Source organism: Triturus cristatus, chromosome 5_1, assembly GCF_964204655.1.
Source record: "Triturus cristatus chromosome 5_1, aTriCri1.1, whole genome shotgun sequence".
Classification (NCBI taxonomy): Eukaryota; Metazoa; Chordata; class Amphibia; order Caudata; family Salamandridae; genus Triturus; species Triturus cristatus.
In genome coordinates, this window is record NC_140587.1 from 1,002,305,406 (window position 1) to 1,002,330,409 (window position 25,004).

General features: G+C 49.9%; 1 protein-coding gene across 1 annotated transcript in view; it reads left to right on the forward strand.

Annotated features, from left to right (window-relative positions):
• The window catches only part of TENT4A (terminal nucleotidyltransferase 4A), a 535,327-nt gene that overhangs the window by 263,563 nt on the left and 246,760 nt on the right, over positions 1-25,004 (forward strand). Inside the window, exon 7 of the mRNA XM_085606105.1 lies at positions 12,917-13,130. Within this exon, the coding sequence (XP_085462231.1) occupies positions 12,917-13,130 (214 nt within the window). The remainder of the gene's footprint in view (positions 1-12,916; positions 13,131-25,004) is intronic.

Sequence of the window (25,004 nt, forward strand, 5' to 3'; positions counted from 1 at the left end):
TTTGGATGCCTGTAAGCAAATACTTAAGTGGTCTAGGCTACACTCACACTATGGCCATGTTATTTTGCTACTAACTTAAGTTACCCTGTACAAGCGTGCCTTGATTTTCTCCACAGGCTTTTCTGTGGGCATCTAGCCTGCTGTATTGGGCATACCTTTTGACTTCAAGAGGCTTTTCAGGGAGAAAGCTACAGTGTGCTTGCTGGAACATGCATCCTCTGTGTGCTTGCTGGAAAATGCATCCTCAACCAAGCAGTTCCACCAACAATATTGTTGCTTTTCTGGGGGACAAGCGCTCTCGGCAGGGTCAGTCCTCCCCAGTTGGTTCAGCCCCTGCAACATACCCACGTCTCCTTTAATGGGATGGGTGGACCGAAGAGTTAAGAGCAGCAGCTCCAGTTTCGCCAAAGTTTCTCTGGCACTGCTTCTTTTAAACAGCTCTGCATTAGACTATTTTCTCTGTGGTGATCCACTGGCTTTTAACCTGCATGTGAATGGAAATGTCCTTCATCACCTGTCTCTGGAGAATCACAAATGAGTGCTTTAAGTCAGTGTGACTGACATCTTGCCAGGCTTTAATATCTACACATGGGTCTCTCTGCCATGGTTCTGAACAGGAAATGCCCTCTGTCCTACACTCTGTCCTTCCCCCTGTTCCCTTGGGAACATATTTTAGTTCTGCTGACGACAGTACCGGATGTATGCGTTTTCTCTCCCTTTTTGTTTTATCTGTCTTGCAGAAGGTGCAAGGCCATCAAGCACAATCTATTCCCATCATCCCATATTGAATGAGGAGTGACAGGATTTGTTACGCCTATCTTTTGGAACTCCATGTTCCACACTGTTTGCAGCAGGATGCTTCTTCTAAATGCTTGGAGGTTGAACTGTGTGAATTCGAGGCCATAAGACGTGGATGTATTTTTAGCTGCTTGCAAGTCCATTACAAATTTAGTCTTTGTGGGCCTGCTGGATTAAGCTTGTTCTTTTGTTGCGAGTTGTCATACTTGAACTCCTTTCATGCTTGCCTTTCTGGCGTTCTGTGCTTCAAGTTGCTCAGCAAGATTTAGCAGTCTCTACTCTGCAAGGATGTTTAGCTGGCCTATCTCCATTTGTTTTCTCTACTAGCCTTCTTTAGGTTGTCTTTAGTTGCTTGGGTCTCAAAATGTTACCATTTGACCTAATGCACCTTTGTGCTGTTCACCTGCTGATGCTGAAAATCCTTTTTGCTAGTAGTAATTATCTCAGCCTGCAGGGTTTGCAAGTTGCAGGCCCTTTTAGTTTATATAAGGAGGACCCTAAAGCTTGCTGTAAAAAGGTGCCACAAAAAGTGCCTCTCTTCTTACTTGAATCAGGCAGCAACACAGGAACATCTATGTTTACTTGACCTGTTGCTGTTTTGTCATTTACGAGTAATAAGTATGCACAAAGAATGAGTATATAAAGTGGTAAAGTGTAAGAGCATATTTAGATTTTGACTGGTAATATGGACTTAATTGACCAACACAGTAAATGTACAGTACAACTTCTAATAAATGGTCTTATTGGCCAAACAACCCAGTAGACTTAACACCCTCATCACAGCCCTTATGTATACCAGCATGGCATCGTGATAGATGAACTCTGCAGACTTTTACCACCTCATCCTACAATGAAAAACATTCAACCATGTCAACCAGCTCTGAAATCACTTCACTGCCTAACCTCTCGATTACCTTTGATCACATCAAATTAAAATCATTATTGGTGATCTTCAGTCATCTAGCGTTTCAGTGACTGTATTAGTGTTTTCCAAGGAATCTGTGCTACATGCTTTTTTTCATTAGCAATGAAATAACAAGCATTGGCATACCAATAGGTCTTACCTTTGGGACCTTGTAAGTGTTTAGCCATGCAACGGTTGGTGGTGTTGCACCAAGGATATTGTCCTGCATAACTAAATACTTCTAAGGTCCCAAAAGCGAGATCAATTGGCTATGCCAATGCTTGTTACAAGAGGACCGGAATATGTTACAAATGTTTTAAGGCCTTGGGCCTTATGTTCTATGTCTAATAGGACATTACTTTTAATAATACCGGCGAAAAATAGTGACCCTGCATCATGTAGACTTTGTGGATCCAAGAAGGAGGACTTCATACATTTAATTTGAATGTGCCCCTTTTTACAAAAGTCACGCGTCACTTTGGTAGAAAAGAGCTTTAACTCTTGGGGCATACGAGCAAGTAAGGCTGCCATAATTCTTGCACCTGTTGACCCCCAACTAAACTGCAAGCCGATGAAATGTGTTGCATGAAAAAGCAGTACAACTCAAAGCGAAAGATCCCTACTGCCAACTGCCATGGCTAGAATGGCGATAAAGGCACTGAACTTTGCTAAGGAACCTCTTGACAAATACTTGTACTAATCAGATGGTGGCACGATTTTAGCACTATTGCACTTAATCAGTGTACTTTATTTTATTAACACAGTTAAGTTGTTGCCAATTTTATCTGTCAATAAATTGGAATTGTTGCAGTTTATAAAGTTGTTCTCATTTTAAGTATTTTATCTAGTATATCTGTAACTTAATTAACATTTTTGCTGTTTTAATTAACAAATCAATTAAATGTATTCCCGCTACAAGGAAGGTTGTGTTTTTCAAACAATTGTATACTGCATTTAATTTTGCACGTCTTTGTATATAGTCAGCAGAAGCCTGTGCCCAGGGAATAAAATGTAAAGCACTGCATCAAATCCGTTAATTTTTTTAGCCTTCATTTTGTACTGGTCCCTATGTTCACACAGCTGTAATATTTGTTCATGGATTTAAAATAATAGTAGAATAGCAAACATTTGATTGTCATGGAGTTGTGGAAGACTATTTAGGCCGTCTCTCGCTGAATGCTTCAGAATAATGTTTTGAGCCTCTTGGGTAATACCATTCAAATTACAAACTCCTTTGTCTGGTGAGCCCTATTAATGATTCCCTTGTGGACATAACCTTCACAATGTCCCTTATAATGAGCTACGAGAGGAAGTTGGCTGTGACAGCTGATACTGTTTTTATCCAATATAGATGGGGTTTCATGAACATTATAGCTGTGATGGAATTAGCGATCTGTTTAATTGTGTGGTTTCCAGGAATACATTCACTGTTTTGTTATGGATTAGCAAACCATGCAGTTGCCAAAAGTCTTTGACAGTAGCAAACCCCTGTTGATATTGACACATAATTTGCAAATAGTTTAAATGGGTAATGTTTGTGTCAAATGTCTGACTTCTTGTCAAGGAGTCTCTATCCCGTAAGTAGTCATTTTGGCTTGCTAATTCCCTGGTTTCAGAGCAGACACCAATGGTGGCACACTCACTGCTGCGGAGTACACCATGGCCCCAAGTCGCAAAATGTTGTTCATCCCAGACTGGTTAACATGCACACAGGATCGCTCATGTAAGGGCTTTGTACCCAGAAGGCTTATTAGTGTCCTATAACTTGAGGCAGTTTCAGACATTTTCTCAGTGTGGTGGTATTGCACAGACATTGCAACGATGTACTACTTGCAGAAAAGGCACTTGTTCTCATGTCAGCAGTTTAAAAACTGCCAGAACTTTAAGACCTGCTTGACCAACATTTCCACAAGAATTCTGATCCTAACAATTGATCACTAAATTCTGCACGCGAAGTATTCCTTTCTTGATAACTCCATTCACCCATAGAATTTACATCTTTAATTACAGAAGCTCACCTTTCAACAAGTGCATATTATCCTACTAATTGAAGCTTTTTGTAAATCACTGAGTTACTCTATTGCCATAACTTTTCAGTGCACGATGATTGATAATTACTTAAACAATTTGGTTTAGCCTTCACTTGCATTCATGTGCATTTAACAGCAGTTGCCAGATTTCTAAAATAGTACATCACAGAATTTATGGAAAGGCCAGAGTCATTCCACCTGTAGCAAGTCATACCTTTTGTAATAATGTTCCCCACTAATGGGACTGTCTTTTTGAGTCCGAACACTACGATGAATGTCAAAGTTGTGGAATGGCTTTTTTTCTTTGATTTGGAGGCGGGCTATTACTTTAACTCAGTGCTGGCCTTCACTGTGAAGGAAGTGGTCAGATTGAGAAGCAGTAATATTGCACACAAATCCTATTTCAGTTGAAGGTTGTCACCTTTTCACAGTTTCCAGTCAAGTTTCCTTTATCCAGGGATCACTCTCCTGTATTTCAGTGCAGGACCTTTTTGTTCTACTGAACTGGATGTGGTTGTTACACAACCACAGCACAGGAAAGCTAGTTCCAAACTTGGAATAGGTCACTGGATAGTGTGTACATGTGTTGTACCGATTTGAATGGTGCTCTTCATATGTTTGTTTTCAGTAAATGGAGTACTACTGTGTGCTTCTTAGGAGATATGTATTGAGCTGATATTCCCCTGACAGCAGAGGACATCTGAACATATTTACTAAACATTCTGTCGACTACATGCTTGAACGAAAGGCTGATGGGGTGAGAGAAATTTGGTTGAACTTATTTGCTTCCATTTAACGCTAACCTGCAGTCTGTTCATTTTTTTTTTTAATTGACATGTTTTTATTAGGGTTTTTTCATGGAATGCATTACAAGTAATAATCATCAGTATTATCATAAGTTCTTGTACTACGGCACAGCATAACATTAGGGATCTATAGGGAAGTCAGCGTGTGTATGTGCTGTTGTCCGGCAGTGGCTCATATCTCTCGTGGTGTCTTGAGAGACTCGTCTTCCCAGTGGTCGGCTCCGTCTGGCCCCCATGTATGCCGACCTAGTCGTGCCTACATTTTCGGCCTCGGTCGGGGGACGGTTGCCCCTTCCTATCGAGGTCCGAGCTGCGGTCCCCTCCCTCCTGGATTCCCTGTCATGTCATGTAACTACAAACAACTGTGTTGAAACCGCTAACTGGGGCTCTTGCTGCCTACGGGGCGGCTTGAACAGGGCTCTTGGGTAGGGGAGGGGTCTCGTAACTAGGTAGAGTAGGGGAGGGAGGGAGGTGATGGGGAAAGCATGGGGGGAAGAGGGAGTGCGGGGTCGGCAGACGAAATAATCTCGTGGTAGGTTGGGTATGGACCGGTGGTAGGTGTGTGTGGCGTGTCCCGGGTATCCCTGGGCGGGGGGGGGAGGCGGGTCCGCTACCTGACATTAGGCGGGGGGGGGGTCGGGTTCATACGTGTTCTCGTGTCTAGGCATGTTGTCTGCCTTATGGTTCGCCTTTGTCTCTTGTCGTATCGGGGCCACCGGGGGGGGCCACTGGGGCGTGGGGGGCGAAATGTGTTAGGTCTAGGGTTTCCCCCGTTGCTCCTGTTTGCTTAAAAAGGATGAGGAGCTGAGCCCACTCCATAGATATCGGGTGTTTGCGGGCGCCGTTCGCCTCCTCCTCTCGCAGTAGCTCCTCCTCTGCTGCACCCCACTTGAGCACCGCGCCCACCCATGCCTGGCTGGAGGGCCCTTCCGGGGCCCTCCAGTACATCGCGATGTTCCTCTTCGCGAGTAGAAGGGCCAAGGAAATGAACTTCCCGGATACCTTCGCGGATTTTCTCCTCGGGGTCATCCCCAACGCGCATTCCTCCCATGTGGTTGGGGGCGGGAGGTCGGTCGTCTCTTGAAGGGCTTGGTGCACTCCCCCCCCCAGAAACATTGTATGGACGGGCAGGCCCAGAACATATGTTTGAAATCGGCGTCTACTTGGTGGCATCGGGGACATTCGAATCTCGTATCGGGGTAAAACCGGTGGAGCCTGTCCGGGGTGAGGTATGCCCGGTGTAGGATATTAAATTGGATATTTTTAAAACGCGCATTCCTGGACACCTTTTTAGTAGATTCCAGGGCTTTACGCCATTCCACGTCGTTGAATACTCTGCCGGCGTCGTTTTCCCACGCTTCTCGGAGTTTGTCTAGGGAGACTTCTGTGAGCTCCCGGATCGCTTTATATAGCCAGGTGATGAGGTGGTTGCCCGCCCCCATCCGCAGCACTGTGTGCAGCACCGGGTGTGTCGGGGGTTCCCCATCGCGTGTATGCCAGAATTGGCCGCCACTCTCCAGCAGCTGTCTGTGTGTCAAAAACTGCCCCTGAGGGAGGTCATGCCACTCCACCAGCTGTGCGTACGTCCGCAGTTGTCCCTCTTGGAACAGTGCCTCCATCTCAGTGACCCCGTGCTCCGTCCACACCCGGAGGGCCTCCGCGGTGTAGTATCCGCTCCGTCGGGGGAAGCCCACAAGGGGGAGCAGAGGGGAATATATTGGCTGGCCCCTCGACATGCGGTGTATCCGCATCATGCATCTGCGGGCTATAGCAACCTGGAGCGGGTGTGTACGTGCCGGTTTGGAGCCCGGCATGAGCAGCCGGCGGATCATCGGTAGAGGAAGTTTGCCGCCCTCCGTGATCGTCTCCCCCACATGTCGCTCCGCCGTCCAGTGTGACAGCCACTGGAGCTGCGCCGCGAGAAAATACGATTCAAAGGATGGCGCTCCCAGGCCGCCAGCGGTCGTGGGGAGGTACAGTGTACGCAGCGCCACCCGGTGGCGACCGCCCCCCCCAAATCAGGGTCGTCAGCAACGTGTCTAGCTCCCGGAAGAAGGAACGTGGCGGTATGATGGGGAGATTCGCGAAGTAGTAGAGCATCCTTGGGACCATGATCATTTTTGCCAGAGCGACGCGCCCTATAGGGGCTAACGGCAATGTCTTCCAGAACCCTACCGCCGAACGCAGCCCCGTCAACGCTCTTCGGTGGTTCCCCTCAAAGAGGTCACTGGGGGAGTGATATAGGCGTACCCCCAAGTATCTGGGGGCCGTCCCGTCCCATCGCAGCGCCCGATCGCCCAACGTGATCTCTAGGGGTTCCGTGCGGGCGCCCAAAGGGAAGATGGACGATTTCTCCCAGTTGACCCGGAGTCCCGAGGGTTCCCCGTATTCTCGCAACGTTGCCCAAATGGGCGTGAGGTCTGCCGAGATATCACGGACATATATCAGGAGGTCGTCCGCATATAGTGACACACAGTGGGTAACGTCCGCTATGGGTATCCCCCATGCGTCCCCATCCCGTCGTAGTCGTATTGCCAGAGGCTCCATGGCTAGGGCGAAAAGGAGAGGAGAGAGGGGGCATCCCTGCCTAGTTCCGCGGGTCACCGGAAACGGCGCCGATATGAGTTTGCCGAGTCGCACTCTGGAGGTGAGGCCGTTGTACAGCAGGCGGGTGTAGGCCAGTAGCGTGGGCCCCACACCCACGAGCCGCAGAGCCTCGAAGAGGTACGGCCATAGCAGGGTATCGAACGCCTTCTCCAGGTCCAGGACCAGACATGCCGCCCGGGGATATCGTTCTTTTGTCTGATCCTGAATGTGGAAGAGGCGACGCAGATTATGTGAGGTGTTTCGCCGGGGAACGAATCCACACTGGTCCGAGTGGACCAGTGCGGGAAGAATTTGGCTATAACGATCCGCTAAGATTTTCCCGAGGATCTTGCAGTCCGCGTTCAAAAGTGTTATCGGCCGATAGGACGCCGGGAGCTCGGGGTCTCTATATGGCTTCAAGAAGGTCACTAACATCGACGTCCGCATCGAGTCCGGGAGCATTTGGCGGGTCACCGCCTCTTCGTATATGGAGACCAGCCGCGGCGCTAAGAGCATCGCGAACGTGTGGTAGTACTCGACCGGGAATCCATCCATTCCCGGTGCCTTCCCGCGTGCCAGAGCTTTAATCGCTTGTTTCACATCGACCGGTTTGAGTTTCTTGTCGAGATCTTTTCCGATCTCGGGGGGGATCCGGGGTAGAATCAAGCCATCCAGGAATCCGGTAAGGTCTCCCGAGGGCTCGTCCCGTGGGGAGCGGTACAGGGTCGCGTAGTACGTGCGGAAGACGTGTAGGATATCCGTCTGTGTACTTTTGAGTTGCCCGTCCGTGGCCCGGATTTCAGTGATTGGGCGCGACACTGTGTCTTGCTTGGCTAGCCAAGCCAGCAGGGATCCCGCCCTATTCCCCTCCCTGTGTGTCCGAGCTGCATATGCTCGGAAGTTATATTTGCGCAGATCTCGCATCGCCGAGGCATGGGAGGATTTGGCCGCTGATAGTTGCGCCTCAGTGGCGGCTCCTTGGTCTACTCGCCTTGAGAGTTCCGCGAGCCGGGTCTCCGCCCCCTGCAGTGTCCTATCTAGCATTCTTCTGACCCCCACTACTTGTTGAATGCAGTGGCCTCTGGCGCTTACTTTGAACGCATCCCATTCAAACGATCGTGCGGTCGCCGTGTTATCGTTTTGTCTAAAGTGGCCTTGCATAAATTCCTCTAGGCTTTGGCGGAATACCGGGTCTGTCAGGCATTCTCGGGGCATCCTCCATGTTGGGATTGGGGGGTGAGTGGGTGTCCATCTGAGGACCGCCGTGTGTGCGTCGTGATCCGACACTACTCTACCTAGGTAGTCCGACTCTTGTACCGAGGATAGGAGCGACGCGGAACATAGGAATCTGTCTAATCGGACCCTCAGATCGTGTGGGATCGAGTGAAAGGAGTACAGCTTCGTGGTGGGATGGCGTGCTCTCCAAATGTCGGTCAGTCCCCATCTGTCTGCCCAGTTGCGTAGGTCCGTGGCTTGTTTGTATGCTGGCGAGTGGGCCTGTGGCGGGTGTGAACGGTCGAGGTGTGGATCCAGGGTGCAATTGAAATCCCCTCCCAGAAGCCATGGGACCGATGTGTGGGGGGCCAATGTGTGGGTGAGCTTGCCCCAGAAACTCTACTGCTCTGTGTTAGGGGCATATATACTCCCTATCATCAGTTGTCGGCCCTCTAACAGTCCCGTCAGTAGTGCATAGCGGCCCTCTTTATCCACAAGTCTGTTTTGCTCTTTAAAGGGTACCCCCGGTCTGATCCAGACGAGCGCACCCCTAGCGAACGCTGAGTAGGTCGTGGCACAAATGATGCCTCGCCATTTTCTCTGTAGTCGGTCCACCTCCCCTGCCGTCAGATGTGTTTCTTGTAAGAGTGCTATCTGGGCTTTTTGTCGCTTGATGTATGCATAGACGGAATAACGCTTGCGGGCTGTATGCATCCCCCGAATATTAAGTGTCAGGAATTTTATGTCCGTGTTGGGAGAGTTGTGGGATATGGTGTGGGAGGTCATGTGAATACGTCTTTGTAATAGTGTGGGCCCTTCGGCCGTCTCCCCCAGTCGCACGTCCCCCACCCACCATCCATCTGTGTATTGTCTCGTCTGCGAAGGTTATCTTGTCCGCGCTGGGAATGACGGGGAAGGAACATAGGGGATAAGGAAATGAACCGTAACAAGGGTGGGAAACAGTCCCAATGCTGGGGGCACATCGTGCGAAGCGATGCGCTCAAACTGGTTGCCTTGGCGTAGCTTTAGTTCGTAAGCGCGGGGGTGGTGGATCTAGTGGCTGCCGATTCCTGCTCCGGCGGTCATCCGTAAATTATTGAAGTCTATACATGTTCTGCCCAGTGTCGGGCCTCGTGGCTATACTGTTCCTCGTAGTCTGCTGGGCTGGTCGTGCTTGTTTTGTCGCCGACCCGATCCGTGGGTCCCTTGTCAGATGAGCGTGTCCGCGGTCTGGGGGGTCACCACAGGGGGTGTCATCGAGCCCTCTCGTGATCCTGGCGTTGCGCTCTTTTCGTCATCTGAGCTGAAAATGTGAGGGCCTCGCTCCGAGTCCGAGCCCCTATCCTGGGGACTCAGGGTGGCCACTGCCTGGAGCGCCCTCCGTCGCTCCGCGATTATCTGAGCGAGGTCTGGAGAGCTGGCGGTGGTAGTTCCGGTTTGTCGGTTAAGCGGTGTGGAGGACGTCCCACGGGTCCGGCGGCCCGGGCGTCCGGGTTTCGTGGGCAGGCGAGGGCCGGGGCTATCTCCAAGTTGTCGTGTGTGCTGCTCCGCCCAGACCGCCGCGGCGCCCGGGTCCGTGAAGAAGTGTGTCTCACCCCCATAGATGATCTTAAGGCGGGCCGGGAACAGGAGCGCATATTGGATGTTCTGCGAGCGTAGGGTACGCTTCACTGCCAGGAAGGTGGCCCGTTGCTGCTGGACTGCACGGGAGTAGTCCGGGAACAGCATAACTTGTTTGTCTTCCAGCTGTAGCCGTCCCCGCTGTCTGGCTGCCCGTAGGATAGCGTCTCTGTCCTGATAATGGAGGAGTTTAAGCAAGAAGGGGCGAGGGGGCATACCCGGTGGCGGTCTGCGAGCCGGTACTCTGTGAGCCCTTTCCACGGAGAAAAACGCGGTGAGTGTGTCTGCGGGTGTGAATGTGGCTATCCAGTCCGCAATGTATTTGACCGGATTGGGCCCTTCAATGCCTTCCGGCAGGTTCATGATGCGGATGTTGCTTTGCCTGGATCGCCCTTCCAAATCATCTGTCTTAGACTCCAATACCTTTACCCTAGCGAGTAGGTCCTGGAGCGTGGTGTCGTGCTTTTGCACCTGCGGTTCCAGTGTTTGGAGAGCGTGCGTGTTGTGCGTCACTTTGTCCGCCAATTTTCTGTGGTCGTCGCGAAGAAGGCCCAGGTCCGATGACAGCTCGCCGAATTTCCCTTCTAGTGCCACTCGTGATTGTTCTATGGCTACCAGGACCTGGTCCAGTTTTCTTGACATGGAGTCATCTGTGACTGACTCCGCGGTGTGGGGGGGTCTCGCCGGTGTCGACTCGGTTGTCCTGGCCTGATGAGAGGCCGGCGGCATCCCCGCCGTTTTTTGACGGCCCATCGTGGGAGGGGTCCTTTCGCGTCTGTGAGCACGGCCACTCACCTATGCCCACACGCTGGTTCGTCCGATAGGTCCGCTCTTCACGCCGTCGTGGCACTTCAGGCGGCCATCCCCATCGGGTCACGTCTCGTCGGGAAGTGCACCACCCGTGGTCCTCCTATCCCCTACTCGGTCACGGGGTTGGCGTATGGGGCGTCGCGATCCTGCAGCACCCGCTGATCCCGCGTCTATGGCGGAGATGTGCGTGCCGTCCTCCTCTGTCTCCGGGTGTTACTACCAGGCCCGTCGAGTCCGCTGGGCCTCTTAAATTCAGGGCCATATGCTGCACGCACCTCCCGATCTGCCAGTCCCGTGGAGGTCGCGCGGCCCGCTCGACAGGACCGGTCCAGCGCCGGCACACGGTCGGGGCGCCCCTCTCTCCCTCGTCGGTGTCCCAGTCCGAGGTTTCCCGATATGGTCGTGGTTGGGGTCCCTCGTCGCGAGTTCTCTACGCCGGACCACCCCTCGCACCCCCGTCCAGCGCTGCTCCAGCTCCCTCCCTTATATATGGCGCTGGGGGGGGGGGGCGGGGGCCTTGGGGTCTCTCGGGTGCCCGCGCCCCGCTCGGGGCTCACCTGCTACGTGGGTCGTCCTGCCCAGTCGTCCTTGTCCTGGCTCGAGTCCCGCCTGGTATCCTCCGGTCGCCGCCACTGAGGGGAAGGGCAGGGGATCCGCGCCGCCTCTCTCTCCCGGAGCCGCTGGGGCTCCCAGATCGACCCTCCGGGTCCCGCTCCTGCCTCGGCCGTGCTGTGCACCCTACCGGGTGGTCGCGGTCTCCTGTCCGGCCACACACCTCGGCCGAGACGTCGCGGTTCACCCCTCTTGTCGCCGTGTCTCTCCGCTCTGTCCGCCATCTTGTGTGAACCTCATCCGAGGTCACTCAGGGAGTCTCTAGCGTCGTTCCAGCCTTGACCGCGTAGAGTCGGAGCCAGTCCTGCGGATCGCCGCTGTTCTTGTACCCGGTGCGTTTTTCTGCAGGGTCGATGGACGCACGGGTATGCAGGGTCGATGGCAGTCCCGTCTATCCACTGCCGCAGGGGGGAAGGGCAGGGAGAGCAGCGTTCTCTCGTCACCCCGCTCTCGGATCCTCCGGGTCCTGCTCCTACTTCAGCGCCGCAATGCACCACCACGGGCGGTCGCGACCCCCAGCCAGGTCACATATAGCGTCTGGGACACTGCGGCTCCCTCCTCTCTTCGCCGCCGCGGTCCGCTCCGTCCGCCATCTTGTGTGTAGCTTGATCGCGGCCACACACTGAGCTTCCAGCGCCGTCCCGGCTCCGATCTCGGAGCTCCGGAGACCGTCGGGTGTGTCGCTGCCGCGGTCTGATGCAGTGCGCTTCGTTGCGGGGCCGATGAGTGCCCGGGGCAGGTAGGGATAAATGTTTTACGGGCCGCCGAGCAGGAGCCTTAGGAAGAGGAGTCCGCCATCTTGGCTGGCTCGGCCACCAACCTGCAGTCTGTTCATAGTGAGTGAATCTGGAAATGCTGCTATCCTGGAAGAACTAGTTAGATTCACATGGGTCCTCCCACTCTCCCTAGTGTTTAGTGCAGATGTTTCATTTTTGCATTGGAACATAGGCTTGATACATGTTTCAGGGACTAAGGGTGGATACAACGCTAGAATTTAAATTAGTGTTTATCCTGGTGGACTTGATAAATCATTACATTATTGCCTGAAGCCCGAATACACCCCAAAACACATTACAGATAGGAATGGCAATAAAAAACTGAAAAGGCTGCTGGCCATATGTAACAGGTAAGTAACACTTTGTTTTTTAAGCACTCAACCACTTATTCTAACCATCTTGCTGTCCTGGCTCATGGCTTTGTGTTGTAAGGGGAGTGGGACACATTTTAATTTGCAAGCAACAAGAGGTACAGAAATACTAACAAAAGGTGTAAGGGGAAATTGAACGAGCTAGATTTTGGGCTCAAGAGGGTTATGGAGTATTGAATGCGTGTCCCTAAAATGTGCGCTTTTCAGGAACTTCTATGCTGCTAAATCATAAATGTTAGCTGGTGTGTATATGTGTGCATCTGCATCTATATTTGTTTCTCTCCTTTTATTCAACATTGCTTTAGTTGCTTTTTAATTTTAATGCATCTTTAGTTAATTCTGTGGCAGTTGCCTTCCTCAGTTAACCAAAACATACTTTGTTTTACAGTTACATCCAAGAATTGACGCGAGGAAAGACAACGAGAACCTAGGAATGCTTCTTGTTGAGTTCTTTGAACTGTATGGAAGAAATTTTAACTACTTAAAAACTGGTATTAGAATAAGGAATGGAGGTGCCTACATCGCCAAAGAAGAAATCATGAAAGCCATGACGAATGGGTATAGGCCATCAATGTTGTGTATTGAAGATCCTCTCTTGCCTGGTAGGAACTGCGCTGGACTTTCAATACCAGCAATGGTACAGCAGAATAGATTGTGGTGCTCAAGTTAATGATTTTAATTGTGACTAGCTCATTCAGAACTAAGCATGGAAATCTAGAAAATGTTTTCAATATAAAAACATTTAGCTTCTGTAAGAGTACACGTTTTCCACTGTATTGGTGTTGATACTGTGTTATTCATACAGAAAGATCTCCACACAAGCCATACAACATTGGTAACAAATAGTCATCAAATTAGGCAGCCCTGGATATTATATAGATCCTTTAGCCTGCTGTAAATCACCGAGTGAGTGTACAACTAAAGTGAGTACTGAACTTTACAAAAGTGGTGTTTTCTTTGTTCCCTTGCAGATTAAGTGTCAATTGGATGCTTCTTGGCATTGTACAGGATTGTCGTGTACTTGCTGTTGAACATTAACGCTTCATTGCATGATAATCAGTTTAGCCTGGGTGGTATCTCAATTAACTTTTCACTACCAGACATATCCCTCTGTAGATTGTCAACCATAAATTGGAATTACCCCATTCCATCCATCAGCCCTACAGCAACCACCTTCCCTATTTTCCCAGAAACGTTTGTGTCAAATGCATTGTGTAGCAAGTTATATATGTAAATTCAATGAATGAAGACTGCAATCAAATTTGTAGTGTCCAATCTCTCACTGTTAGCCATATATTCTAGCTTTCACCTAAACAGATTTTTTTGGTGTGGTAAAGCATGTATCATTTTTTGTTGAGCAGTTGGTTTGACTTTCAAACGGAATAGCTAGTACTGAATACAGTTGTAGATTTAGCAACCCTTATTGTGTGCCTGTTTTACTTCAGGTGTTCATTCCAAAGAAGGCTTGATTTTAATTGCAAGAAGACTTGTACTCCATCACCATTCATTCTTAACGCCACCTTAATTTTTTTCTTGCATTGCTGTCTTAAAAGTTTCCGGGATATTAAGATGTTTTAGTTAATCTGTCTCTTCCCCTCCATGCATGTGCCAGCGTTATGCTGACAGATTGCACTTTGTGAGCCCCTGTTTGTATAATTGGGGTTAACTGTTATTTTTAGCATTGGCCCTTTCTTAGAATAAGTAACTTGAATTCCCCACTCCCTCCAGTAGGGCTCGGGACTGCCTGCTTATTTTAAATCTAGCAGTAAAGTTATGTCGTCAAGCAAACTGTGTTCTTTTAGTAATCTATTGACATCATTGTAAGCTGGTTGCTCTAGCCTTGTTCATGTAAGTTTTTTCCCTGCTTATTTTAGTTTTTCCTGACTGTGCTTCCCAACCCATATTTAGCCTCATACCTCTTTAAGGGGGGTGGGGGAGGTTGGTATGGTTTGCTGGGCAAGGAGTTGACATTGGCCTTTTCCAAACTGACACACACCTTTTTAAGGAGAAAATTCACTTTTTTGGGCATGTTATTAGGATACTTAAAAATCTATGCTGGTGAAACAGTACTCCGAAATCCTTTCCTGGTACACCCACACCATGTCACAAAAGATTGTGAAATTAACTTTTCAGGTGGAGCTATTCCAAGCATGCATCCTCGGCTTGTGTTGCGCTTAAGATACCATCTTTATACCAGACCGTGATCCACCATCGGTTGCCACTAAAGGTGTAAAATATTTCGAAATTCCATAATTGAGATGAACTTCCACACAGATGTGGGGCATGTTATATCACTTAATTACAAAGCTTTACTGAAGCATTGGCATTGATTACCTATCTGCTTGGTAGATCAATGTAACTATCAAAATTAACTTATTACACAAACTTTTTTTTTTCTGATCAATATTGTTTAGCCTTACTAATCCTTTTTTCACTTGGATTGATTCTGCTATTAATAGTTTTATCTGGGGCTATCATAAACTAAGAAGGGCCCTCCAATTTATTAAGATTCCTCTACATAAAGGTGGATGGTCCCTTCCAGGTTTTAAATATTATCTAGGAATAATGTCTGTATATTCAGTACTGAATATCTAATAATGGGGAGAGTAACCCTTCTATCAAATGATCTTTGATACTAAGGGTAGTGGAATTTAGCTCAAAATGACAGCTCCTAATTATAATTAAGGCACCCTGTTTTGCTGTTTTATACTGATAATATAGATTACACTGATACAGACCAAAAATATAATCCTATTGATTTTATGATCTGTGGGTGTATTCATCATTGAAAATTGTCAGACATTCAAGAAGATGTGTATTTTTTGTTAAATGTGGAAGTATACACGATTCAGCTTTGTGTTTTTTCACCCCCAACACCCAAAAATGGATAAATACAGATGGAAATTTGAAAAAATGAATTTCATAAAACCGGGAGACGTAATTATAATAGGGTGTGCTGCAGGACTGTTCACTTCATTCATAAAGTCTGGTCTCCGATATTTCATTAGACTGGGAATAAGCAGATTATTCGATTAACAGTAAAGTTTTCTATTACAGAATGAGACCAATGTGGATCAAAGTGATCTATTTATGTGGGCCAAATTTATAAAGAGGAAAACGTTTATTTGAGGCAATGCATAGTAGTTATGCACTGCCTAGAAATAGCTTTACATTTTTACAAATTCACATATACTTTGAGTGTTTCTTCAAGAAGTGAGTTTAGAACATATAGAATTATATTGAAAATGCATACTGGCCATCAGGCTAAAAATACATACACAGGAAATGTATGATACTTTGACTAGAAAGCTTGAAGATGGTATTGGGGAAACTGCGGATAAATGGGCAGTGAAACTGGAGATTGAAGCTACTCCAAATTATGTTTTGTTTTTTATATTCAATACCACATGTGAGCTATCAGAACACCAGTTTTAAAACGAAGCAGGTTAAGATGGTCAATTATTTTCACAATATTACACTGAAATTATATTAATGGGGTAAAAAGGTACATTCAAACTGACCTTGATGTGGACAGTCTGATCAAGTTCAAATGCTTGCAAGCTGTTCCAAAATATACATTTTGGACTTAGACTTCTAAAAAGCGTAAATAATAATAAATAGGATCTGGTCTTAACTGTACAAAGCAGCATGCTTGATTTAAATAATATACCTAACAATTTACGCAGGCAATGTATGAGGTAATAACTGCCTAGATTAATTGACACGTGTGGAGCTATAGTGGTACTTGAGATTTTCATTATGAACATAATCTTGCAATCCCAAGAAATAAGGCTGTGCTAACATGAAGATTTAGAAGAATGAGCATTACTTAATTTAATGTGAAAAATGTACTGCCACTTACAGGTGAATCGTTATAGTAGTGGATAATATACACGTTTGTTTGAATCATTTGTAAAATGACTATTAAGAGTAATTCTTAAATGTTTTGTAATCCTTACCTGAGCTCTATAATGTATACAAATATTTTAAGTGCTAAGTTGGCTAGTGTGTAGTTCAGACTTGGATCAGATCTTCTAAAATGTGTTGCAACTATTAAAAGCAAAAAAGCAGTAAAAGCAACTGTAGGGCTCCTGTTTCCCTAGGCCAAATTATTGTCCATGTCAACCTCCAATTTTTCCATGCAAATCAGACTGCATAGGCGTCTTTGACTTATTACAAAATGTGTGTTGCGTGGCAATAAAACACTAAATGCATTTTCCCTTTGTCACATCAGTCCATAGCTGTACAGCTGGCAGCTTCTTCCTTGTTAATGATTGTCCCATCTACTGCAGTCTCAATCTGTCTTATCTGATGGAAACTTCTAGCTACAGATTCCTCACCTTTGAATTCCCAGGCATCCAGCTGGATCCAGAACCTTTGGCTGAGTAGTACCCTGTGCACGCTGTGTTGGGTGGCTCCATTCGGCTCCGCGTGACGTCGTCCATGTCTGTTATAACGTTGCGGTGCCTATATAGGCGCCACCCAGGCGCACGGATGTCAGTTCTTCTCTTTCCACGCCAGTTAAGAGCTGATTCAGGAATAGCTATCTCTCTGCTGCTTTTTGGCAGGCTTTTTCTCTACTTTTGTCAGTCTTTTCACTTCGTGTGCGAGGGATATCTTCGAGGAAGACTGGGTTCAAGCCATGTGTTGCTTGTCACCGCATGTTTTCGGTAACCGATACCCATCCGATCTGTCTTTGGTGTCTCGAGCACGACCATGATACAAAGTCGTGCTCAGACTGCCAGGCAATGGCTCCCAAGACCTTAAGGTATCGGGCGCTGAAGGTCCTCCCAGCCCGACAGTTGCCACCCAGCGAGACTCCGCAGTGGTCCCGATCAAAGAAGTCGTCCAAAAACTTCTCTGAGCACAAAGTTCTGTTCATCCCACTTGAGGTCCTCTGGACACTCGGGGAAGAGACACAAGAAGTCCAAACAGACTTTTTCTTCACCTCGTCTGGCGTCCATGGAGCCGGAGCCTAAGTCGACTTCGCGCCTCCCATCCTTTCTGGGAGCCAGAGTGTCTCGCGGTCAAATTAGTTTGACATGGCCATGCGCCACATATTTGAGCAGAAGGACCTTGCTGGGGAGCCTTCTGGCACTGCAAGGTCAGAAGGGGCCCCATTGGGTTTGATGCAGTCTGCTCCGGCCCCTGCGATGGTGGGACCTGAGGGATCCGAACACTGATCCGGGCCGATGCTGGTCATGCCATTGCGACCTCCCCGGCGTCAGACCCAAAGTCTGTGCCTGCAACGCTGCCGCTGGTGCCCGAATGCAGCGCCATCCCCAGCCCCATCCTCCTTCCCAATGACATTGAGCCGGAACGACGTCGCTCAACGCAGATTCGGACACTGCATGAACGCAGAGGTTCTATTATCGCCTAAGCACTTTGAAGATGTGCTAGGCTCATGAGAGAAATGGGAGGAGTCTAGAGACCCCCTGGAACACCATGAAGTTTCTGGGGAGAACTTGGACTGGTATAGGGAACTTGGGGATGCCAGTGGACTGGACACCTCCTTACTGGCATGCTCTCTGCCAATAGTGTCTACAGAGGAAGGAACCTCCTATGCCATGGTTGTAAGGAGGGCAACTGAGGTCCTTGGACTGGAGTTACCCACTGTGCAGGTCAGGACTAATCTCCTGACCGAGGTGCTTCAACCGGGGGCTTATACATCCAAACCCCTTTTGCCCTTGAAGCACCTACGGATTTCCTTCCAGGCATGTGGTCCAAGCCTTGCACAGGGGTTCCTGTGAATAGGACCGTTGCACGCAGTCATCGCCCGGCTCCCATCTACCCAAAGTTCCTCAGCCAACACCCCACCCCAGAAAGCTTGGTAGTGCAGGCCCCCCAATGCGCTTTCCCTTGCGCCCCTCCGGACAGGGAATCCAAGAGGTTGGATGCATTTAGGAAGAGGTTTTCTTCATCCACCCTGGCATTGCAGTCAGTATAAACCGCATGCTTATTGGGCCGTTTCTCCCATTCCTTATGGGAGACTGTTGCGTAAGTGCTACCACAGGTCCCGGAGGAGTCCCTTTGATGGAACCTGCCTTTTGGGGGGACAAGGAGGGCTCGGCCCTGGTCCGGTTTAAGGAGTCCAGTGCTACCGCCAGATCCTTGGGCCTCTCCTCCACTCCTCATGTCCAGTTGTCCTTTCGTGGTAACGAAAGGGGTCTCCAGCCATATCCCAGACACCATCCCGCACAGGCTGCAGAAGCCGGGCAAAGTCACTGTGCATTCCAATCCAGGAATGAAGGCCAGAAGTCTTTGGCCACACTTCCTTCTACAGACTCTGCCTCCAAGCATTCCTAGGCTGATTCTGCAGGACACACTACTCCAGTTGGTGGTAGAATTTGACCGACTGGAGGAAGACCGGGATACACCATAGATATCCAGTGAGGGAGTACCTTGACAAAGACTACAGGACTCCCTCCCCGCCCCTCCATGAGGCACAACTTTTAAAGTACAGGAAAAGGTTCCTCCAGTTAATAAAGAACCAGATTCGTGCCAGATGTCACATGTTGTAGAGAAGCACCATAGGGACACATCAGGTTCATCGCGGTCCTGAAGAAAGCCCCGGACCCCTTATGGGGCCACAACAGCGCTGACGCATGTTGGCCTGATCTAGTGGACAACTAGCACCAGAACAGGGCTATTATTGTCCTAGATTTCATATTTTTAATTATCGCTCCATCACCAACAAATACAATTTAGAATAGGTGACTGGCAGGCGGTAGGGATTTTTTTTTTAAACCACCCCCACCCTCTTTCTCCTTTCTTTTTCACCTTGGTTTCCTACTAATATTGGAACTATCACCCTAACATGGACTCATTCGCCATTGGAGGATTCTTTGGCAAATGTGGGATGGCCGATGATGAAGTCTGACACCTGGGAGGTGTGTTAGGCCATCCTTTTCAATTTTTTGCACACAATTGTGCTGGTCCATAATATTGGAATATCTAAGTAGCTAGAGTTATTCCTCGGCGAAGGTGAACAAAAATCCCCAATAAGCGGGGTTGATAACAGAAGGGCCTGTTAGTTTCTTTAGTGAAAACGGGTGAATTGGTCATCTCCCCCACTGTAGACCCATAACATTTGACAAGTGGGTTTTTGCTGATCTTCCAGGATGGTTATTCTCTGCATTTCCTTTATTTTCCTCCTCCCCTTCTGCCAAAACAGGAACCGCTGACAGAGGATCATTTAAAATTTCTCTGGGAGGAAGTTGCAGTTCTCTTGGCCAAGGGAGCTATAGAAAGGGTCCCAGTTTTAGAAGTAGGCAGTGGCTGTTATTCCTGCCACTCCCTGATTCAAAAGAAGGGGCTACAGCCCATTCTAGATCGTCAGGCATTCAATCTTAGTCAAATAGTAGAAATTCAAAATGCTCACTGGGGCTCAGGTCTAGTCTACCCCAGTCCAAGAAGACTGGATGGTAGCATTGTACCTGCAGGATGAGTATTTTCACATCCCTATCTTGCCGGGGCACAGGTGTTACCTGTGGTTCATGGTAGGCCACGAGCACTTTGTTTACCGTGCTCCCCTTCGGCTGTACCAGTGCCCCTCGTGTGTTCACAAAGGTGATGGCGGTAGTCGCAGCTCATCAGCACAGATTAGCGGTGTCAGTCTTCCCCTACCTCGACGAGTGGCTGTTGAAGGTGTCCTCGCCCCAGGCAGTCGTCTCCCACCTTCAGACCAGGGCTGACCTCCTGCATTCACTGTGGTTCTCTATTATGGTGCTGAAGTCACACCTGACTCCCTTCTCAGACGCACGCTTTCATCGGAGATGTTCTGGACATAGTGCAGTTTTGGGCCTATCCTCCTGTGCAGCGAGTCCAGGATATTCAGGTTATGATTCTGATGTTTCGGCCTCAATTCTGGATTTCGGTAAGACTGAGGCTGTTGGGCCTTATCGCATCCTGTTGGTGAAGCATGCCAGGTGGTGTATACGGGCTCTGCAGTGAGACCGAAAGTCCAAATGGCCCAGCATCGGGGGAATCTCACCAACATAGTCCAGATCTTGGAAGGAACTGGAGAGATCTGCAGTGGTGGTTGACGAACGGCAATTGGGTCAATGGCAGACCCCTCTCCCTTCCCCAACCAGATCTGTTGTGACAGATGTGCCCCTTCTGGGTTGGGGCGATCATCTGGGAGAGGTGGAGATCAGGTGTCACTGGTTTCCACTTGAGACGGGGCTCCACATAAATTTATTGGAGCTCCGAGCGATTCGATTGGCATTGAAAGCATTTCTTCCCTCTGTCAAAGGGAAGCTGTTGCAGGTATTAAGACAAAGCCACCGCCATGTGGTAATGCAACAAGCAGGGTGTGGTCTTGGATCTTCTGAGAGGCTCTGCGTCTCTGGACATGGCTGCAAGAGCAGGGCATAATCCTGCTGGTTCAACACCTGGCAGGTTCTCAGAATGCCAGGGCAGACTAACTCAGCCATCGATGCCTACCGGATCACAAATGGCATCTCCAGTCTGAGGTAGCACAAGGTCTCTTTCAGCAGTTGGGAGAACCTTGTTAAGATTTGTTCGCCTCTGAAGATATCGCATTGTCGGCAATACTGTGCGCTGGAGTCTACAATGCCGCTATCGCTCGGCGACCCCTTAAAACGCAAGTAGAGCTCAGGACTGCTGTATGCCTTTCTGCCTGTAGCACTCCTGCCCAGGGTTCTGAAGAAGATCAGGAACGACTTCACCCCTGTCATTCTTGTGGCTCTGGACTGGGCAAGGAGTCTGGTATCCAGAGCTTCTGAGAATGAGCATCGATCCTCCGATCAGGCTGCCCCTTCGGGTGTATCACCTGTCACAGGAGCAGGGGATGGTTTTCCACCCGAACCCATCATCTCTGCGCCTCCATGCATTGAGATTGAGCAGTGGCAGTTAATAGCTTTTGACCTTCATCCGGAAGTCTAACATTATTCTAGTGGACAGGTGTCCCTCCAACAAGACTGGGTATGCCTGCCGTTGGCAGAAATTGGTATTCTACTGTACAGAAAGGTCTATTCACCCTCATGCTGCTTCTCTTTCCACTGTTCGTCTATTAATTTTAACCGTTGCCCAGCAGGGCACTCTTAAGGGTTACCTCTCTGCTCCGTCTTTCTTTTTGGTTTTTTTTGTGGCTGCCAGACCAACCTTCTCTCTTCAAATCTCCCATTGTGCATAGATTTCTAAAGGGGTTTGCTCACCTATTTCCACCTATGCCCTTTGTCATGCCACTGAGGGATCTTCATTTGGTCCTCACCTATCTGATGTGCACTCCCTTCAAGCATTTTGAACAATTGTCCCCTCCGGCTGTTGACCATCATAGTGGCGATTACATTGGCCCGGCGTGTGAGGTGAGTTGCAGGCGTTACCTTGTTTGCCTCCTTATCTTATGTCATTTCCGGACAAGATGGTGCTTGGCACCAAGACTTTTTTGCCAGAAGTTGTGACCCCATTCCATCTGGGACAGTCCATCATTTTGCCTGCCGCCTTTGCTCCCCCGCATCCCTCTAAAGGAGAGGACCGTCTTCTCCGTCTGGACCCAAAAAAGAGCATTGTTGTTCTACCTTGACCGCATTAGAGTTCTGGGTCAACGACCAACTCTCTGAGGCACTGCAGGCCTTCTTGGCTCCTCCTTCCCTTCCTGGGACATCCACGGACCCCTCGCCATGCGCGTGGCCTTCTGTGGAGTCACCAGCGGCTCCGGCTCAGACAGGTTTGGCTCCAGGTTTCGGGGATATGGTGTCGGTGTGCGGCCCTACGGGGGGTTCCCCTCCTTCGGCCCACGACGACTCTGCTTCGCCACAAATCCCCGTGGTATCACGTGAGGTTGCCGGAAGTCGTGGCTTGTCCTCAAGTCCTCCTTGGTCCCTTGGGCAGGCGGTGGCCTTGTCCGAGGCAGAGTTGACACCGCTCAGGCGCCGGCGGCTGTCGACCCTGACTGCACCGCTGGGCGCTGGGGCATTTCCCCGGGTCCCCCCTAGTCACTTCACGCAGGCAGCTGCCTCGTCTGAGGTCGAGTCAGCGCCTTGTCGGCGTCGCTCTTTAGCTGCCCTGGCCCCGACCCCTGCTGCGCTGGTAGTGGTGGTCGTCTCAGCGTCCCCTTCGGTGCCGGTTGATGTCGAGCTGGCGCCTGTGGCGGACTCCACGGCGACGTGCTGGCGTTGTGTCGTTGATTTGTCTTCGGAGGCCCCCAGAGGTTCAGCAACCTTTTGTATCTTCTTCTCCGGTGACGGGACGCCACGTTGTTGCCTTTTTCCCTGACGTCTTCCAAGGAGGGCTCTTCGCCGTCCCCCGCCCCCAGTCTTCCACTGAGGCGCCGCAGGCTCCCCACTCGTCTGTCCAGCCTTCTCCTGTCCGTGCTTGGCCGTTTCTTCCTCCGGTTGGGCTGGGGGATGGCCGGCTTAGCTTACAGCAGTCTCCCATGGAGGAATTGCTCTCCCCACCGTGTTGCCTTACGGAGGCGAGTGCTGCCTTCGCACCGGCTGTCTCCACGGCCGCTGGAGTTTTACGCATGGGCGACCCGGCTGCCCATTTCCCCGCGGACCATTTGCTGGAGGTACTCCATCGGGGCTCTGGGGGACGGGAGCTGCTTCTTCCTTCCCCTTCCCTAGTGCTTGGTAGCCCCTGTTGCGTGTTCTGTCTGGTTGGTGTGCTTTCAGGGTCTTTAAGTTGGCCCTTCGGTACTGTTAGCTGCTGGTCTGGCCCTTTTTTGACGTGTGGATTTGGCTGTTCGTAAAGCAGTGTGGGTTCTGTGATTAGGCCTTTTGTGTCTTTTATTGGCCGATTGACAAGCCGTCTGCGGTTTCCCCCCAGGTCTTTGTTTGTACTCTGCTGCGGAGATTTTTTCCTAAGAGGTGTTCCCATGTTTACTTGGGATGTAACATGCGCTATGTGGGGCAATGGTAGCTATTACATAGCTCTGTCATGTGCTGGGGAGGTGTGGTTGCCCTTTTCGGGCTCCTTGCTCTCCGTGGCGTCATTGTATGCCTCGGGTGCGATCTTCTTGCCAATTGTATTGCGGCAGCTTGCGTTGCGCCCAGGTCCGTCCTCCTGTTCACTACGTCGCTAGGCCAGTCTAGCCTGCTGTCTGCTGCATCGTGTTGTGGTGGTTCTGTCCGGTGTTCCGGCTTGGTCCTCTGTCTGATGTTCCAGAGGGACTGGCTTTCCTTGGCTTCTGTGTTCTGGTGGACGGCTTGGTCCGTCCTCCGCTTCCTTCTTTTCTGCCTGGTTCCTCTTTGGTGGGTCTGTGAGTGTTTCTGGACCAGCCCCTCCTTTGGGGGTGTTGCCTGGCCCTCTCTGACCTCTGCCTTCGGCTGGCATCTGGCTTGTCCTAGTTGCGCTATTCTGTGGTGTTGGCTGCGCATGCCCGTGTAGGCCTGCTTGTTCTACTCCTCCGTTGTGGCCTTTGATGTGTTCCTTTGTGCCCCTATCTCTGGTTTTGCTGGGGCTTTGCGCAACTGTGCCTTATTTCTTCCACCTGTGCTATTGGCGGTAGAGCCGTTCCTGCCTTGTCCGCTGCTTGCGGCCGAGGTGTGTTCATCTTTTTCTATCACTGTCTGTGTTTCTTACGGTGAACCCTGCCTCCAGTTCTACCTCTTCTCCTTGGGGGTTTGAGGTGGTCCTTGTGTTCCTTGAGGTTTTTCGGACGCTGTCTGCCCCTGCGGGGTGTTGGGCGGTTCTCCCTTGGTTGTGCTTAGGATATCCTGGCCTTTCCCTTCATGTCCCTTTGACATGTCCCCTGCTGGGGCCCTGTCTCTCTCTTGGTGAGGAAGCTCTCTCGCAGGCCCTCCTCCCTTCTGGGTATGGCTAGGGTACCTATTCTACGTTGAGGAGTCTGCGGCTAGTAGTCTCTATCAGATGTACAAGTTACTTACCTTCGGTAACGATATATCTTGTAGACGATTTTAGCCGCAGATTTCTACTCGACCCGCCCTTCCTCCACGTTCTGCGAGGACCCTCACCTTGTTTTTCTGCGCTCGCCTCCCTCTGGGTGGCTTGTCTTCTGGTCAGGCATCCCTCTAGCTGGTTTTTCTCGAATGTAGGGGCCTACTTTTGCTCCTTTCCCTCTGTGGTTAGACTTTTTGATCCCCTTGCGGTCTTCTACATTAGGGATTCTTTTGCCTGTCCTTTGGCCTCCTGCTCCTTGACAGTGTAGTCTGGGTGTGGATTGCTGTTGCTCCTCTGTTCCGGGCTTGTCTCCCTTCACTGGGTGGTTTGTGGTTGCAGACTCTCGCTCTTTTTGTTACGGCGCTTTCACATGCTTGTGCCTCCAGGATGGCCAACGCCTTGGCTTGTACGGTGGTTCCACGGAATGGTGCTTTGCACTTTCCCTGCTATGGCCTTCTGGTACTTTGGTGCCATCTGGTGCTATCGCCTTGGCTTGCACGGTTGTTCCTCAGAGTGGTGCTCTGCTCTTTCCCTGCTCTGGCTTTGCTGTTGTAGCCTCCTGGTACCTTGTTGCCAACTGGTGCTGTTTCTCACCTTTTTGTTTCTCTTTG